Below are 18,386 nucleotides of genomic sequence, written 5' to 3'. Positions count from 1 at the left end.
TGTTTTGAAGAGCTTGAAACTCTACATGCTGAGAACATATGCTCGTTATTAGTTTATCATAGAACTATGATTAGTTTGGTGTTATGATTTTTTTTTAGTTTCTTTTTTTTTTTTTTTGGGGGGGGGGGTTTCCCCTTTTTCTCCCAATTTGGAATGCCCAATTCCCAATGCGCTCTAAGTCCTCGTGGTCGCATAGTGATTCACCTCAGTCCGGGTGGCGGAGGACGAATCCCAGTTGCCTCCGCGTCTGAGACAGTCAACCCGCACATCTTATCACGTGGCTTGTTGAGCGCGTAGCCACGGAGACATAGCGCGTGTGGAGGCTTCACGTCATCCACCGCGGCAACCACGCTCAATTCACCACGCGCCCCACCGAGAACAAACCACATTATGGCGACCATGAGGAGGTTACCCCATGTGACTCTACCCTCCCTAGCAACCGGGCCAATCTGGTTGCTTACGAGACCTGGCTGGAGTCACTAAGCACACCCTGGGATTCGAACTAGCGAACTTCAGGTGTGGTAGCCAGCGTATTTTACCACTATATTTGTATACTCGTATAAATCTTATATCTTGCTGTTTGTTTTTCATACACCTCAGTCTGAACTAGTCTGACATTATTAACTTTGCTTTCGAGCCCAGCCCATCACTCTTAAATGGATAAATAAAATGCAATTCAATGTAAAGTAACTTAATCTTTGTCCATAACGATGGTTTATACTCACGCATGACCTCCATAACACGATGCCGCAGGAATGTCCGGCTGCTCTGTAGATTACCAAAGCGCTTTATGTCTAACGGCCATACATTAGCACTGGGGTATCCATCTGTAATCCACTCTGCCAAATATCTGTGGATAAAACACTATTATGAGCTTCAACACAAAGCCAGAGAAACACACAGCAGAGCTGCTTCCTCACCTGCCCGCCCCCCCAGCGAAGGACAGGCCCGACGAATTCATGCCCGCCAGCACATAGTATCCGTATATGCCTGGAGTCTCTCCCATCAGACAGCGCATGTCTGGAGTGAAGGATTCTGGGCAGTTCACCAGCTGCTGGATCTCACATGACTCCAGACTAGGCATCCGCCGCAGAAGAGCACTCAACATAGGCTCTGTGTGGATCACAGGAGACAAATATAAAGAGAAAAATAATATGAAGAGGATAATAAACCACAATGATGATGCAGGATTTTTTCTGCTGGCCCAGTGGAGTCAGTAGCTCACATTTATACTGATCTGCCAATACTTTCACCAGCCTTATTTTATTTTTAGTAACATATGTGTCAAGATGTAACAGAATTTAACTCCATGACAGCTATACATTCAAAACACGATAGATACATACATACATGTTATTCATTTTCAACTCAACTCAGGGGTACTACGTTCTGTCCATGCTGCGCGTCCTTGAATGAGCAATTTTTTTTGCGCATTTACTTGAACCGCTCAGGTAATGTGCTCAGGAACCCAAGCCGAAATTAATCAAGCAGAGCAATCCAAAGATATCTTAATATTATTAATCAAGCAGAGCTATCCAAATATATCTTCATATTTACAATTTAAGCTTCATATTACGAGTACTTTCTACGACCCCCCTTACAAAGCAAGTGAGTATTTCCTACTTCATTTGGACAAAAATGTAAATCGAATTGTAGTAATTGCATTTATAGAAAAGGGTGTAATGTTGGTCTTTCACTCAAATAAGGATGTGTGAGTCTAGTTAGTTAAACCAGAAAGAAAATGGCATGACTCTGACATGACGTGAAACTTTCATGGCCTTTTCTACAACAGCAGACAATCAAAGCAGATCTGCTCCTGATGGCTAAAATTAGCAGCCTATCACAGCGTTTGAGCAATCGGCAACAATGACATCACAGAAAAACAGGTGGTAACACAACATGAGGTTCAATTTAGATAGTCCTAACAGATCATTTATAAGAGCGCACACATCACTCAGTCATGAATCCATTCCTGCAGTGAAAAATTATTATTAATAACAGCAGATAACTATGCAACACGCTTCTATTATGCCCAAGTTACAAGTGAAATTACAGGGATAGAAGACAAGGACAGAAAGAAAATAAAAGAAGAGAAAGAGAGGGAATAAAGGTCAGTGTGTAAGCTAGAAATAGCTGTCCTTCACTGCATACTGCACACACAACACCACCACTAGAGGCCTGGAAAGCACTCATTTTCACATCATGCCCTATAGTTCAGATGTACATGTGCAGTGTTAAAATCACTGACTTTCTATATTTATATCAGGGCATGTGCAACATAATACCGGATGTTCACCTGGCTCAGTTTCAGAACACACGCAGAGTCTCCTATAAACGAATCCTCAAACTGCTTAATCCATAGACAAAATATTGTAGATTACGGAAGCCCATTTTGTACTTGGTTTATTACTTTTTTGTGTCTTGTTTTCTCATAATCTTGACATAACAAATATCGTTTTCTCATGATTATGACTTGAACACAAGAGAAAACACCTTTTGGTGCCTGGAGCAGCTCATAACGTCACAGGCACAGCATCTTCATCTGCCGTTTATCGCAACAGTATAGGCTTCTCCAAGTCAAGGAGATGGATTTTTTCTAGTGACTCACAAGCCTGCTGACCTGCATCTCTCAGTCATCGCCAATCCATGGAGTAGTGATGTGAAAATGAAGCTTTCTGAAGCAATGAGGCTTTCATTACAAACATATGAAAATTGGGTTCGTTCCTCAAACTTCTTTTCACGGATCAATTCACTGCCATCCGGTGGTCAAAAAAATTAAGCGCAACTAGTAAGTTGCTGTGGCTGACAACAATTTGAAGCAATACAGTTTTTATCAGCGCTAATATGTCGGTTTCGTCTTTTGTTAACTAAACAAAGGGTTTATAAATAAATAAGTACTAACCAAGTGAATGCTCAAAGGCTTCACTGTGCTCTGTTGAAAATAAAAATAAAATAACTGAGTAGTCAGGCCTGTCACAAATATTTATTAATCGTCTGATCGCGGTTATTTGATCTAACAGCGGTTATTTGAGTTTAAATTCCAATCCCATTTTACTGTCTAAAAGGGAATGAACGGCGCGTTTTAGTGTCTCATTCAACTGAACTCCGACCGTCTCACTGAGCCGCACCGCAGTTCATACTGATTGCTACCAGTGGGACTTTGAGCAGCTCTTAAAGAAAGCGTGAAGATTAAGTGATTCTGAAGCGGCGCCGTGATGCCCCGTGATGCACGCGCCGTCTACGGAGGTTCACGCCAAACTCCAGCGAAAATATAAATGAGGATTTTAGTAAATGCAAAGTGCTCTAATGGCAAATGTTATATGTCGATGTGAGTTCATTGATCAGCAATGTTGTTGATAAATAGCAGCTTTATTTTAATGCGCAAGCTCGTAATCACGTCGTAGGTGATTGAATCATTAGTGTTCTAGGGCCCTTTTTTAAGAGCGCAAATGTTAAGTCATAAGCGCATAGCATAAGGCCCTTTTTTAAGAGCGCAAATGTCAAGTCATAAGCGCAAAGTCAATGGGCATGGGCGTGAAGTTTTAGCATTTTCGTGCAAGCATGCGTTAAGTCTTGGAGCAAGTGGGTTTGGCGAATTCGCATGTGCAATGTGCAAAAAGGCTGGATCAAATACAATTTAATTCTGAGGTTCTTCTCTAGTTATTCAACCGTCTGCGTCCTATTATATAGTCCATTCCCTTAAGCACCAATGATTTCAGCAAAGACAAATCCAGAATTCATAAGAAGTTGGTAGAGTAAATGAATTAGAAGAATAAAAATATGGACTTACATTCTTTTGCGCATTCACTGGGTCCTTGCTGAATGTCAGGCATATTTATATGACAGTGACACACGCTCCTTTTATACACATGGGAAATGTGATTCTCGTCAGAATTTGGATGTATGCGCCATTATATTATAGAGAATGTAAGTATTATTAATCATTTTCATCAACTGACACACAAATTATGGCTATCATTAACAGTGATTGTATTGGCACGCACTTCACTTCTATCGGTCATTTTTGATTTTGAATAACTGAATTCATTTATTGAAAGATGAAAAAATGTAACAAAAATCATACCCAACTCCAACTTATTCCACCAGCCCCTTTTTCAGTGGCTTAAAAATCACTCTACGACAACGGGAGGAAAACTACCAATATAAATTATATCATAAATACAATTGCAAATATAAACATAATGATAATAATTTAAAAATAAGCCATGACCTTTAGATAGTTTAACAAAATCTCATTATTATTTTAGTTTTTTCTCAAAATGGCTACGACTGTGATTGTCAGGGACTTAATTTAATGTTCCACTATATTTTCAGAGTTTGGACATTAACTTTATTACCACCTGTTGGTGGAATCTCAGAACTGTAAATGCAGGAACTGAATTTGGACTTTGCGTTGAGATAAGATGTGGTATTGAAACGTCTTAGCGCAATGACCAAATTCACAGGAAAATAGCTAATTGTGCTTTGCGGCACTTCATTTACATACAATACACCCACAGCAGCGCAAACACTCCCTCCCACGCCCACTTGTGGTTTGCGCTGGCACAAAAATCGCACTTAGAAGTAGCGCTCTCACGAAAATAGACCCACCAATGTTCAGTGGATGAACACCCTTGCCAGTGTCCGAATTCCTGTTCACAATATGCAGTGCTTAAAATATGGAATTTCAATCAAGCCAGCCAATCAGATCAGCTATTACTAGATTGAGAAAGTAGTTTTGAGAAAGTTGTCGTCTGAGGCTGACAGTAACTTTTATCATCAAGTGCCTTTTTGTGCTTTTGAAACTTGACAGCCTCCTTCCCCATTCACTTTAGTTGTATGAAATGTAGCACCATGAACATATTTAAAAATGTGTCCTTTTGTGCTCTAAAGAAAGTCATACAGGTTTGGAGCATCATGAGGGTGAATAAATGATGACTGAACTATTATTTTTGGGTGAAGTATTCTAACTATTAACAGCACAGTATGTCACACAAGAGCTGTAGCGAGTTGAACTCACCGAAGTGGTCCCAGTCTTCCTGCATGTTGTGAATCTCCAGCTGGTTGCGTCCCTCAGTGAAGATTGGTTTAGGGTTCTTCTCAAAGCCGCCTGACAGAATCCCCCCCTGCCAGGCCCGAGCGTAGATCCGTCCGTCCATGTCTATCACTACTACACGAACACAACACATTCTGCAGTTACTGCAACACGCTTTCATCAACTGGCCACAACATGCTGTGTTTGCAGTGGATCAGTACTTATTCAAAAATGCTAAACCAGGGGTATGCAACCACAGGGAGCCCAATGATTGGCAAATGAATTTTTAGAGTGAGAGAAATTAATATTTTATGTGTTTATTATTTTATTAAAGGTGATATGTGTAATTTTTTAGATGTTAAAATACTAATATCCCAGCTTAATACTCAGATAGCACACATATATATCTATATCTGGAGAGCATTGAATTTTAATTTTTGTGCAAAAAACATCTGATAAACATTTTAAAAAGAGCAGATTCTAAATCATAAATGTATCAAAGACATCCATTGAATGTCTTTTTGACATCTGAGAGTTAACTCTTACAGTATAGATGTATTGCAGATGAGCAAACAATAACAAAAAAGGCCCTTTCCAACCTACAGTCCTGGTACTTTTCCTTAAGTAACTTTCAGACGAGAACTCTTACGAGGAACCGGACACCCGAGGAGACTTTTCCCCTGTTGCATTCACATTACAAAAGTTACCACGTAGTGAAGTCATCAAGTATCGACCATTTTTCTTCTGACGTGGTTGGCACGTGCAATTCAATATCAACAACAACTACGAAATCAACAAAACCAACACCAGGATCGGATCTATATTCTACACTTTTGTTGGGCTATTTTACATGAGCTTTGGCTGCATCCAAAAATGTAGACAGCTGCCTAATCAGTTAACGGTTTAAAAGGGCAGAGGCGGTGCTTAAGCACTAGTGGATTATCGCAGCGCCAGCTACATAAGTCGAGACCATATACCAACAAAGTCACGTAGCTGAGCTTCGAGGATAACAGCCACATTAGCTCAGCATCCAGCCTCTTTTGCTTTCTCGCCTGATGAGATAGGTCGTTATTCTTTGTGTGATTCCACACTGTATAATACAGCTTACAGGAGCTGTGATGTATCGTCCTTGCAAGCTGAGACAACGCGCTCCTAAGCCTTTTGGATTACTTTGTCGGCATTTGGTGAGTTTTTGTATTTCATTGGATATATTTTTACTATCTGTTGTTAACACTCCGTGCTTTTCTGTGCTATCCAGTGGCTAGTGTTTACCACGCTGATAAGTTGGCGGTCCCCTGATAACTTAGTTATCTTAATCTCCATACAGATTTTTGTGATATGCTGTGCTCCTCGGTGCAATACGACAGCCAGTTATCAGAGTGTGGATATATTCTTTTAAATTTTTCCGCGAGCGTTCTTTGCTGAACTGCCTTTCGGTTCTATCCGGAGGAATTGGATTACTTTTTGTTCATTATCAAGGTATCTCTCCTGGGTTATTTACCGCTCTGCTCATCTTCGCCTTACTGTTCTATCCGGGGGTGTTTTGTTACCGAAGTGATCATGGCTCACGGTTCTATTGCCACTGTCTTCCCACTGACATGTAAGCTGTGTCCTAATACTCTTCTCCCTGACAACGGCCATGATGTCTGTCCGTCCTGTTTGGGAATTCAGCATTTGAGAGAAGCTATCAAGGACCCGTGCTTGCACTGTAGTTTTTTTGCCTATGTTGGAGAGACGGCTCTGTCTCGCTGAGTTAGACCCTAATTCAACGGAGAAACTCGGGGAATCGGAGTCACCCCCCACCACACGGACTCGGAAATGTTGTGCGTATGCTGTAGCAGCAATCGTATGGAGCTATGCCACCATGCAAAGATTTTGAGTCTGACTTTTCTAATGCCCTCACAGGGTCTAGTGCACCAAAGCGGCGATCAAGGATCACTCGTACACTAGTGTCTATGGCCGAAGCAGATTCAATTGAGATGGGCCACACTCCAGAAATAGAACAGCCTGTCGCAGCCCTGGTGGTGTCACCCGACGAGGCCTTACGGGGCAATGTGTGATGCCCCAGTACCCAATGTGGTCGCACAGACTCGCTGTTGAAAAAGGCGTACGAATCTGCTGCCTATATAACCTGCGCTGAGAATACAAGTCCACAGAGACCCTGTGCTACTGACAGTGCCGAGGTTTTTGACCTCCTCATTGGCAGTTGCCAGGGGGACCATGGCAGCGCAGCCCAACTCACCCCCCCTCCCCCACTAAAAGTCACACCCACCAAGCCTTGCTTGGGCCAGCAGGTGATCATTTTTCAATGCAACACCTACAGTTCTGGAGGAGCACAACAGTAGATCCCTGGGATTTGACTACCCTGAGCAGGGGGGTATGCTCTACAGTTTTAATGCCAGCCCCCATAGTTCTCAAGGATTATACCTACAGTGGTCAGGGATGCAGTTCATTCAGTGGCTCTCTCTCAGGAAATTCGTTCTCTGATCGAGAAGGGAGCCATAAAAAAGGTTCACCCCCTCGTACAAAGCAAGGGTTTTTATTCAAATTATTTTCTAGTTCCAAAAAAAGACAGTGGTTTTCATGTAATTCTCAATTTAAGGCATCTAAACTTGTTCCTGAAAACTCTGCCTTTTCGAATGTTGCACGCAGCCTCTGTCGCTTGTGGTTTGCGAGGGCAGAGACATCCAGCCAGTTGGGGCAGGATGCGCTGTCTCACGGGTGGCCGAACTGCTTACTTTATTAATTTCCTCCTATTCCGCTGTTGTGGGAGACACAGGATATCCCTGTGCAACCATAGGATGCTCCTTGTAGCACCCCGATGGCCAGCCAGGCCTTGGTTTCCCATACTTCTGAGACTATTGGTGGGCAGACCGTGGCAGGTTCTACTCTGGAAGGATCTGCTATTGCAGATGGACAATGGTATTTGGCACCCAGATCCAGCCCGTCTGCAGCTTTGGGTTTGGCCTCTGGGTCCAACCCTCTTCTAACTGATTGTGAAGCTGCTGTTTTTCATACTATTGCAAGTGCTAGGGCTGCATCCACACGTCAGCTCTACGCTGCACGTTGGAATTTTTTATCTTCATGGTGCAGGGATCGTAGGTTGGATCCTACACACTGAGAGTTTCCAAGAGTTTTGAGATTTTTGGATGCAGGCAAGGCAGTTTCCACATTAAAGGTATAAGTTTCTGCATATCATGTGCCAGTAAATGGTTTTTCTCATGGTTCCCATAATCTTAATTATAGTTTTTTAAAGGGTGCAAGATGTTTAAGGCTAGCCTGCAACTCCATTTTCCTGTGTGGGATTTTCTCTGTTTGCTGCTATTTGAGCTTTTGCAGACTGCTGACCTAAGTGGGTATCTTTCAAAACTGCTTTTCTGCTGGCCATCGCTCCCACTAAGTGAATCAGTGAGTTACATGCATTGTCTGTTAGTGCATTATAAATGCGTTGGTTGCCGGATGATTCTGCCATTGTGCTTGAGCCAAATCCATCTTTTCTTCCTAAAGTTCTGTTTCCTCAGTTGGTGAATCAGCCTATTAATCTGGCTGCATTCCAGTATTTGTCCCAATCAGATGAGTCGAGGGATCACCTCTTGTTTCCTGTGTGAGCCTTGAGGTGTTACATGGATACTACCGTTCGTCTTAGACAAACAGATCAGCTATTCGTTTGCTATGGTGGTGTCCAGAAAGGTGCCGCTGTTTCAAAGCAGAGATTTTCACATTGGATTGCGGAGGTGATCACTCTGGCATAAAAAAGCCCAAAAGCCCCTGCCACGAGGTATCTCTTGTCATTCTACTAGGGCTGTGTCTTCATCTTGGGCTGCCTTTAGATGAGTCTCCAAGGCGGATATCTGTGCAGCTGCTACCTGGGCTTCTCCATGTACCTTTGCTCGCTTCTACAAGGTCAATTTTGCTACCCTCATGCTGTGAGTTCAGCTGTTCTTCAGGGGCAGCCTTGACTGTTTTTCAGGTGAGTAGCATTCCTCATGACTATGTTGGTAGGAGTCATCCACTAGTGCTTAAGCACCGCCTCTGGCAGTCAGGAGGAATGAAACAGAATGCTAGTTAAGTAGGTAACTGTGGTTCTGTGAATTCCGGATGACCGGCAGAGTTATTTGTCACTTAGAATGTGGCTATTATACTCGAAGCTCAGCCTACGTCACTACATGACTTTGTTGTTATATGCTCTGTTATATGGTGCTGCAATAATCCACTAGTGCTTAAGCACCGCCTCTGGCAGTCATCCGGAATTCACAGAACCACAGTTACCTACGTAACTAGCATTTTGATGAATGGAACTCTTAAGGTAACTGGTCACAGAACAGTTAAAGCACCTTATTTCATCCTACCTCCTTATACAGTCTCCTGAAGGCAGCATTTTCCAGTTTTCGGACACAGTCTGTGTCTTCAGGTTACAGTTTTAGACTGGGCACGAGAGCTGTGTGTGCAGAGCTCTGTGATGCTGCAGCCAGTGTGAGAGATGAGATGAGCGGTCAGACGCAGCACACACTGAATTTAGTGGACGACATGTTCAAAATGCACTATAAACCTATTTATCAACACAATATTTTACAATAAAGGCTTTTATGACTCAACATTAAATACTGTACTGAAATACTAATTTACTTAAAGACGTCTTGATGCATGTTAACCACACAGTAACAGGCACGCAATACTTCCCTCATGTAAACTAGATGTCATGACGGTTTAGTGTATAACAGAGTTAAAATACCCACTCGATAAACAGCTGATTATTTATATCCATCACAAACACGTGTGAAACAGGTGATCCTCTTTGTATACTTTGTTGATTATGTTATTTCTGTTAAGGGAACTGTAAAATTAGTGCAATCCTCTGAGTAGCAGGCTAGCAGCTAAAAGTTTGTTTACAAATGGCAGCTGCGGACTCCTCTCCTTTCTCAAAGCTATTTGTGTGTCATAGGTTTTTGACCAATCACAGGCTGCAGCACCTCCCACAGTTCCTATACACCCCAAAAGTACCTACTCTAGAGTAGGAGCTAAAAATCCCCCTAAAACGGCTCAGAGGAACTATAGTTCCTCAGGTGCAAAAGCGATGAAAAGTACTAGTCCCGGGGAAAAGTACCATAAACGAGCTTTAGTACCTGCAGTGGGAAAGGGCCTAAAGATATCTTCCAGATTTAAAACACACACATGAAATAGATGTCTTAATGATGTGACATGATCCATCAGAAAACACAGAGTGGATCCTTTTATATGCATGAGCCATCGACAATCAGTTTGCTCCATGCTGCACTGTCAGTCAGTCATGCAAGTGAACAGATCTGTTCTGAGCTGTACAACAGGTTGCGCTGTGCGGTTCATTTGAGTAGCACGGTTGTTTTTATGGGTAATATGGTAAAGTGATTAATAAAATAATAAAAAATGGCACTGTGTGTGCTGGTTTCAGCTGTGTGTTCATCACCTGGGCTGTCGGGCTGCAGTGGCTCTGAGAGAGGTTTAGTGAGCAGGTAGAAATGCTCACAGCCATGTAACGGCACCGACACTTTCACCTCACTGCTCTGACCCAGCTCATACGCCCACTGAAACACATATCAACACATCGCAGGTCAATCCGAGAATCTCTAAAGTCAAAAGACCAAATATATACTGGAACACAGTCCTGGATCCTGAGTGGTCAATACTAGGGCTGGGTAAAAATAAATTCTTAATATCAATCCTTTTTTTTTTATCCCCTTTTTCTCCCAATTTGGAATGCCCAATTCCCACTACTTAGCCTAACCTCACCTCAATCCGGGTGGCGGACGACGAATCTCAGTTGCCTCCGCTTCCGAGACCATCAATCCGTGCATCTTATCACGTGACTCATTGTGCATGACACTGCGGAGACCGCATGTGGAGGCGCATGCTACCCTCCGCGATCCACGCTCAACTTACCACGTGCCCCATTGTGAGCGAGAACAACTAATCATGACCACGAGGAGGTTACCCCATGTGACTCTACCCTCCCTAGCAACTGGGCCAATTTGGCTGCTTAGGAGACCTGCGACTCCAGGGGTGGCTTAATATCAATTCTTAAAATCCCAGGATCGATCTTTTACTCTATGTGCAACCCATTACAACAGAAGTAAATCACTTGAGTATGCCACCACATTTTACATGACTAAAATGTCTGTGATTAGCCACTGGATGGTAAAATTTCGCTTGCCAGTGATTGAGTAGTATAGTGGAGAAGAAGTTTAGCAGCAAGATCCTTTTACTGCATGTTGAGAGTAAAGATTTGGTTTGACTCGTTCTGTGTAATGTGTCTCCAAAGACGAGATCCACGCAATCCATTTGTTATTGAATAATCTCTTAGTATCCTCCCTGTTCTTTACTGTCAGTTGTTTATCAAAAACTACAAAAAAGAAACATTTAATTCTAATCACACGGATGCGCTAAAGAAGCCGTACAACTCCACTCTCATCTAATGCAACTAACATACACTCAACCAAAACACAATGCGAGACGCTTACCAAACTGCTGTGATTCTTAAAGTGACAGTACCATTTTAGCACGAATTCTACAAATCAATGTGAATACTTGTAAATAATAAAAATTATGCATGTAAACAATAAACATGTAACAAAATATATATCTGCAATGTAATATATGCAATTTCAAGACATCATAATTATTGATAGAATACATGGAATTTGTACTTTTTTAAAAAGCTACAATTATAAAATAAATTGTGTAAAATTAATATTTTTGCAGAATACCTAGTTAGACGTTCAGCTGTATATGTAACAGCATTAGCTGAGAGAGAATTTCTTTCATTTGTAAGCAAAATGGACATAACTGAAATACACCCAAAAGAATCAGAATCAAACTGAATCGATATCAGAATCAAACCAAGAGCTTGTGAATTATAATTGAATGGAATCAAGAAATCTGTAACAAAACCCAGCCCTAGTCAATACAGCATTCCAGACAAAATACAACACTTGATATAGTAAGAACTGTTCAGCAGCTACAGTTTACATCACTGCACAGCACAGAGTTTCCGCAATTTAGAAATGTTTGTGTTGGGGAAAAATTTGGTCAAGCTCGATTACACTTTATAGTGCCATCTAGCGCTCTGTGCATGCATCAAGCCCTAGGAAGTGTAATCAATCTTGAAATTATAATCATGCCTACAGACTGCACTGACAAGATGTACAGTGAAAAAGAAGTTTTATTTTTGTCTGTTCTCATCCAAAACCCATTGGATTGCTTCAGAAGACATTGATTAAACCATTAGAGTCATATGGATTACTTTTATGCTGACTTTATGTGCTTTTTGGAGCTTCAACATTTTGGTCACCATTTACTTATAAGGACCTACAGAGCTAAGATAATCTTCTAAAAATCTTTGTTGGTGTTCAGCAGAAGAAAGTCATACACATCTGGGATGGAGGGTGAGGAAATGATGAGAGAGCATTTTTGGGTGAACTATTCCTTCAAATAAAAACAGTTCTTTTCAAAACCAGTGCATCTAAAGACTGACCTGTCCAGCACAGTTGACAAAGTATTCACACTCTATTGGTCCCCGATCGGTTTCTACGGCTGTAACGTGACCCTTCTGCACCAAGACATGATTCACACTCGTGTTTTCATAAATCTGAACTCCTGAAGAAAAAAAAAAAGAAAAAATTATCAAGAAATGAAAAAAAGATCATGAACACTGCCAAAACTACAACTGCAATGTTTCGGCTTGTATCCTACCATAACCTGCTGCCGCTACAGCAAGCGCATGATTGACATCCGGCGGCGAAACAACAGCGTCTCCCGGCAGGTGAAGGGCACCAACAAGATCATGAATATTCACGAGTGGGTGGAGCCTTGCCACATCTTTGGGTTTGATGATGTTACAGTTCACACCAAGAACCCTGAAGAGAGAAAAGACCGTAGATGAGTGGACAATTATACTGAGTCTATGGAGCCTAAGGCCCTGTCTCACATGCCACTCTCAGTCCATGCGGTCCTATTCTGCGTCTAAATGGACTGTTGGGTAACAGTCCGCTGTGTAACTGGCATCAGATTGTGTGCTCAGTGAAAGTGCATATCAAAGATGTATTGTGGCGGCAGGGGACGCTTGTGACCATCCTTCACAATCATGTACGTAATTAACAATTGGACACCCTTTACAGACACATATCCGTGCCAAGACCACTTCAAGTGCGCCATTTGTGTCAAGAAATGCAGAAGGTGAATAAACAGAACACAAACATCCCCTGCCATTTACTTTATATATATAAATATATACAGGTGCATCTCAATAAATTAGAATGTCGTGGAAAAGTTCATTTATTTCAGTAATTCAACTCAAATTGTGAAACTCGTGTATTAAATAAATTCAATGCACACAGACTGAAGTAGTTTAAGTCTTTGGTTCTTTTAATTGTGATGATTTTGCTCACATTTAACAAAAACCCACCAATTCACTATCTCAAAAAATTAGAATACATTACAAGACCAATAAAAAAACATTTTTAGTGAATTGTTGGCCTTCTGGAAAGTATGTTCATTTCCTGTATATGTACTCAATACTTGGTAGGGGCTCCTTTTGCTTTAATTACTGCCTCAATTCGGCGTGGCATGGAGGTGGTCAGTTTGTGGCACTGCTGAGGTGGTATGGAAGCCCAGGTTTCTTTGACAGTGGCCTTCAGCTCATCTGCATTTTTTGGTCTATTGTTTATCATTTTCCTCTTGACAATACCCCATAGATTCTCTATGGGGTTCAGGTCTGGTGAGTTTGCTGGCCAGTCAAGCACACTAACACCATGGTCATTTAACCAACTTTTGGTGCTTTTGGCAGTGTGGGCAGGTGCCAAATCCTGCTGGAAAATGAAATCAGCATCTTTAAAAAGCTGGTCAGCAGAAGGAAGCATGAAGTGCTCCAAAATTTCTTGGTAAACGGGTGCAGTGACTTTGGTTTTCAAAGCAGATGACATTGCACCCCAAATCATCACAGACTGTGGAAACTTAACACTGGACTTCAAGCAACTTGGGCTATGAGCTTCTCCACCCTTCCTCCAGACTCTAGGACCTTGGTTTCCAAATGAAATACAAAACTTGCTCTCATCTGAAAAGAGGACTTTGGAACACTGGGCAACAGTCCAGTTCTTCTTCTCCTTAGCCCAGGTAAGACGCCTCTGACGTTGTCTGTGGTTCAGGAGTGGCTTAACAAGAGGAATACGACAACTGTAGCCAAATTCCTTGACACGTCTGTGTGTGGTGGCTCTTGATGCCTTGACCCCAGCCTCAGTCCATTGCTTGTGAAGTTCACCCAAATTCTTGAATCGATTTTGCTTGACAATCCTCATAAGGCTGCGGTTCTCTCGGTTGGTTGTGCATCTTTTTCTTCCACACTTTTTCCTTCCACTCAACTTTCTGTTAACATGCTTGGATACATCACTCTGTGAACAGCCAGATTCTTTGGCAATGAATGTTTGTGGCTTACCCTCCTTGTGAAGGGTGTCAATGATTGTCTTCTGGACAACTGTCAGATCATCAGTCTTCCCCATGATTGTGTAGCCTAGTGAACCAAACTGAGAGACCATTTTGAAGGCTCAGGAAACCTTTGCAGGTGTTTTGAGTTGATTAGCTGATTGGCATGTCACCATATTCTAATTTTTTGAGATAGTGAATTGGTGGGTTTTTGTTAAATGTGAGCCAAAATCATCACAATTAAAAGAACCAAAGACTTAAACTACTTCAGTCTGTGTGCATTGAATTTATTTAATACACGAGTTTCACAATTTGAGTTGAATTACTGAAATAAATGAACTTTTCCACGACATTCTAATTCATTGAGATGCACCTGTATTATATATACTGTGTCCTTGGTGTGGAACATATCTCAAAACTCAATTTTCAGATGCCGTCCTCACACACACACACACACACACACACACACAGTCTGCACATGAGTTACTACAGCACACGACACTTCAGTTACTGTAAGATGATATCTGCCCATACCACAAACCCTCATTTATACTGTTCAAGCTGGTAACAAGGTCAACACTGAAAGTTCACAAAATTCTGCTTGTATTTAATGTTTAAAGGAATAGTTTTATATAATAATAATAGAATACTATTAAACATCTCCTTTTGTCATAGAAAGAAAAAAATATAGCTTTGGAACAACATGAGGGTGAGGAAATGATGAATAATTGAACTATTCCGTTCAGTCACTGTGATATTAAAGTCAATGTTGCTGTTAATAGCACCTCTGTGTTTCACTTTTAGGTGAAATCTATGGTAGTCGCGGTGTGCCAATTAAAAAAGAATAAAGAAATAAATGATCAGTCTGTTAATTTGAAAATAAAAACTAGAATAAACCAATTTATAAATGGACAAATAAAAAGACACATTTAAATGTTAACATTTATTTAACATTAAAAATGTTAATTATATTTAACAATAAAATGCATTAATAAATGCACATTCATGTTTAAAATGCAATTAAATGTTACAATAAAATAGCACATAAGTCATTTTTAAATGCACCTTTAAAAAGCATTTGGCAGTTGCTTTTCTTCATTCATTTGCCAGTTGCTTTTCTTCGTAAAAAAATAAATAAAAATTAAAATAAGTTAAAGAGGAGAGCGGGGGTTAAACACTTGATTTGTGATCATTTTTATTCAGAAAATGTTTAGCCTAAACCTTTGACATCTTAGTGCTTTGACATTTTACCTCAACCATCTATGACTTGTTAGTTGCCATTATCTGTGTCAATTTAATGTAAAACACAAATCGAGTCTGATACAATTAAACTGCAAATTAATTATTGCTAAATCCATAACACCCAGACAACAACTGCAAGAGAGATATGTGATAAAAGTAGCAATAATTCACAAAGCACTTTTTTTCTCTCTCCAATTTGGAATGCCCAGTTCCCAATGCGCTCTAAGTCCTCGTGGTGGCGTAGTGACTCGCCTCAATCCGGGTGGCAGAGGATGAATCTCAGCTGCCTCCGCATCTGAGACCGTCAACCCACGCATCTTACCACGTGGCTTGTTGAGCGCGTTACCGCGGAGACATACCGCGTGTGGAGGCTTCACGCTATTCTCCGCGGCATCCACGCACAACCCACCACGTACCACACAGAGAGCAAGATCCACATTATAGCGACCACGAGGAGGTTACCCCATGTGACTCTACCCTCCCTAGCAACCAGGCCAATTTGGTTGCTTAGGGGACCTGGCTGGAGTCACTCAGCATGCCCTGGATTCGAACTCGCGACTCCAGGGGTGGTAGTCAGCGTCTTTACTTGCAGAGCTACCCAGGTCCCCCACAAAGCACTTTAATGCCAATGTACATTGAGTTTAATGTGGGTACAGCTACTATTATAGTCATTAAACACCTTTATGAAGAGGTGCACAACACAAGGTTATGAAGCAAAGACTTTTTTGCAACTTTATAAATAGTCATGTACACAGCAGGTAGATATTATACAATATTTTTAAATTAGCATTCCAAAGAGACCATTTTTAAATGCTTGACAAGTAAAACACAACAGTAGTTTAAGCTCTACCATTTTCAACAAAGTGTGCTCGCCTTCTGTGTATCAGCTGGTCCGCCTTTTCCTGATCATACTCAGGCAATTCTTTCAATGAAAGTGAACTTAAAATACTAAAAAGATGGACATAAAGTGTCTTAAGTGGAATGTGATATCACTGAAAGTGGATGTGGTGTCACCGCTTAATAGGAGCGGATGGATCCAGCGGCCGCTGCACCCCAGAGGTCCGGCATCTTTCTCCAGCTGCTCGGTACCTCATGCCGGTGGAGCACGAGCATGCTTTCAGTCAGAGGCACGGATCAGTTCTGTTGATAGCATCGTGGTTACCGGCTCCCTTCCTGTAAACGTCACACTGTGCATGTTCGGTGAGGACCACGCTCTGCATTTAACTGCAGAAGCAAAAAGTGTCCATTTACTTCTGATACACCTCACGTCCATTTGTTTTGCACGGGTTTAATAGTAAACCTCTATTAATAGCCATCCAATGACAGACTGTCTTACATCTCCTTCGAGTGGGACGTGGGAGAAGGGGTGTGTTTTAAAACCGAGTCGAATGTTCATTGGTTGCTCCCACGTGTCAACTGTCCAATGGCATTTTAAAACTCGACTGTCAAATGGATAACGAAAAGCCAAAGTAAAACGAAAAAGAAAAGCAACTGGCAAATGAATGAAGAAAAGCAACTGCCAAATGCTTTTTTAAAATGCAGTTTAAAAGGTGCATTTAAAAATGACTTATTAATGTGCTATTTTATTGTTACATTTAATTGCATTTTAAACATGAATTAAATACATGATTTATTAATGTACAATTTTATTGTTAAATATATTTACATTTAAATGTGAATTAAACTCATTTAAATGTGTCTATTTGTCCATTTACAAATTGGTTTATTTATTCAAGTTTTTATTTTCAAATTAATAGATAGATCATTTATTTCTTAATTCTTTTTTAATCGGCACTCCGTGACTTCCATAGAAATCAGCCTTTAAATGGCTTACTTACGGTATAGTTGACTCTGCATTTTATGATGGGATTTTAACAAAAAAATAACACACATCAGTTTAGAAAAAAAAAAGAAAAAAAGAAAATGAGGAAGTAACTGACTTCAGTCTGGACGCCAGACGCTTTAAAGACAGGAAGCGATCCTGATTCTGAGCCAGACAAAGAGAGCCAGTCCGTACAAAACCTTGAAAATACACAAACATCTCAACTTCTAGCATTTCAACAATGAAGCAATGATGAACTGCTCTTTTTGTTAATTGTCTCTCACCTGTTTTAACACCTGTCTCTGCCTCCAAACGCTCATAGAGTGTATTTGAGTGATCAGCCATTTTACTCTCAACAGAAAGAGGTTTGGCAACACTCACTATTCCTGCACAAAACCGAGTTGTGCCTGCTCCAAGTCTACAACACACACACAAACATACAAAAATGGCATTTTATTAATGTTGAAGTAAAGTTTCCTTGGGATGACATATTATGTACTAACTAAATGTGCACTTATAAGATAGATGAGATTGGATTAACAGATGGATAGACAGACAGACAGACAGATGGACACAAAGCACCTCCTTCAGCGGCAATGACATCAACTAAACATTTATGTGCATTTCTCTTGACATAACTGAAATAGTTTCAGTGCTCTATGTGGTGATTTTACATTCTATGACTTGTATCATAAGTGCGTGAATCTCAGAAAAAAGGCTAGTCTAGGCTACCTTTAACCCCAAAACCAAAAGAAGAAAATGTTTCTCATAAAGAAGCCTAGTTTTAGGTCCATTCAGATTTATTTTTCATTTTGACATTATTTACGACAGTTAAGC

At 41.0% G+C, this 18,386-nt stretch overlaps 1 protein-coding gene across 3 annotated transcripts in view; it reads right to left on the bottom strand.

The window, feature by feature from the left end:
- LOC127456153 (pyruvate dehydrogenase phosphatase regulatory subunit, mitochondrial-like) overlaps positions 1 to 18,386 on the bottom strand; it is a 44,060-nt gene that overhangs the window by 21,160 nt on the left and 4,514 nt on the right. For 2 of the 3 annotated variants that reach the window (XM_051724492.1, XM_051724493.1), the window contains 8 exons: positions 17,834 to 17,967; positions 17,668 to 17,749; positions 12,761 to 12,924; positions 12,543 to 12,664; positions 10,479 to 10,596; positions 5,021 to 5,170; positions 921 to 1,113; positions 726 to 850 (listed from right to left, as the gene is read on the bottom strand). In XM_051724492.1, the coding sequence (XP_051580452.1) occupies positions 726 to 850; positions 921 to 1,113; positions 5,021 to 5,170; positions 10,479 to 10,596; positions 12,543 to 12,664; positions 12,761 to 12,924; positions 17,668 to 17,749; positions 17,834 to 17,967 (1,088 nt within the window). Of the gene's footprint in view, positions 1 to 725; positions 851 to 920; positions 1,114 to 5,020; positions 5,171 to 10,478; positions 10,597 to 12,542; positions 12,665 to 12,760; positions 12,925 to 17,667; positions 17,750 to 17,833; positions 17,968 to 18,386 lie in introns of those variants that run through there. The other variant, XM_051724494.1, reaches the window with a different exon arrangement.

The sequence above is a fragment of the Myxocyprinus asiaticus genome, chromosome 18, assembly GCF_019703515.2.
Source record: "Myxocyprinus asiaticus isolate MX2 ecotype Aquarium Trade chromosome 18, UBuf_Myxa_2, whole genome shotgun sequence".
In the NCBI taxonomy this organism is placed as follows: Eukaryota; Metazoa; Chordata; class Actinopteri; order Cypriniformes; family Catostomidae; genus Myxocyprinus; species Myxocyprinus asiaticus.
This window is presented reverse-complemented; position numbering and strand designations above follow the sequence as displayed.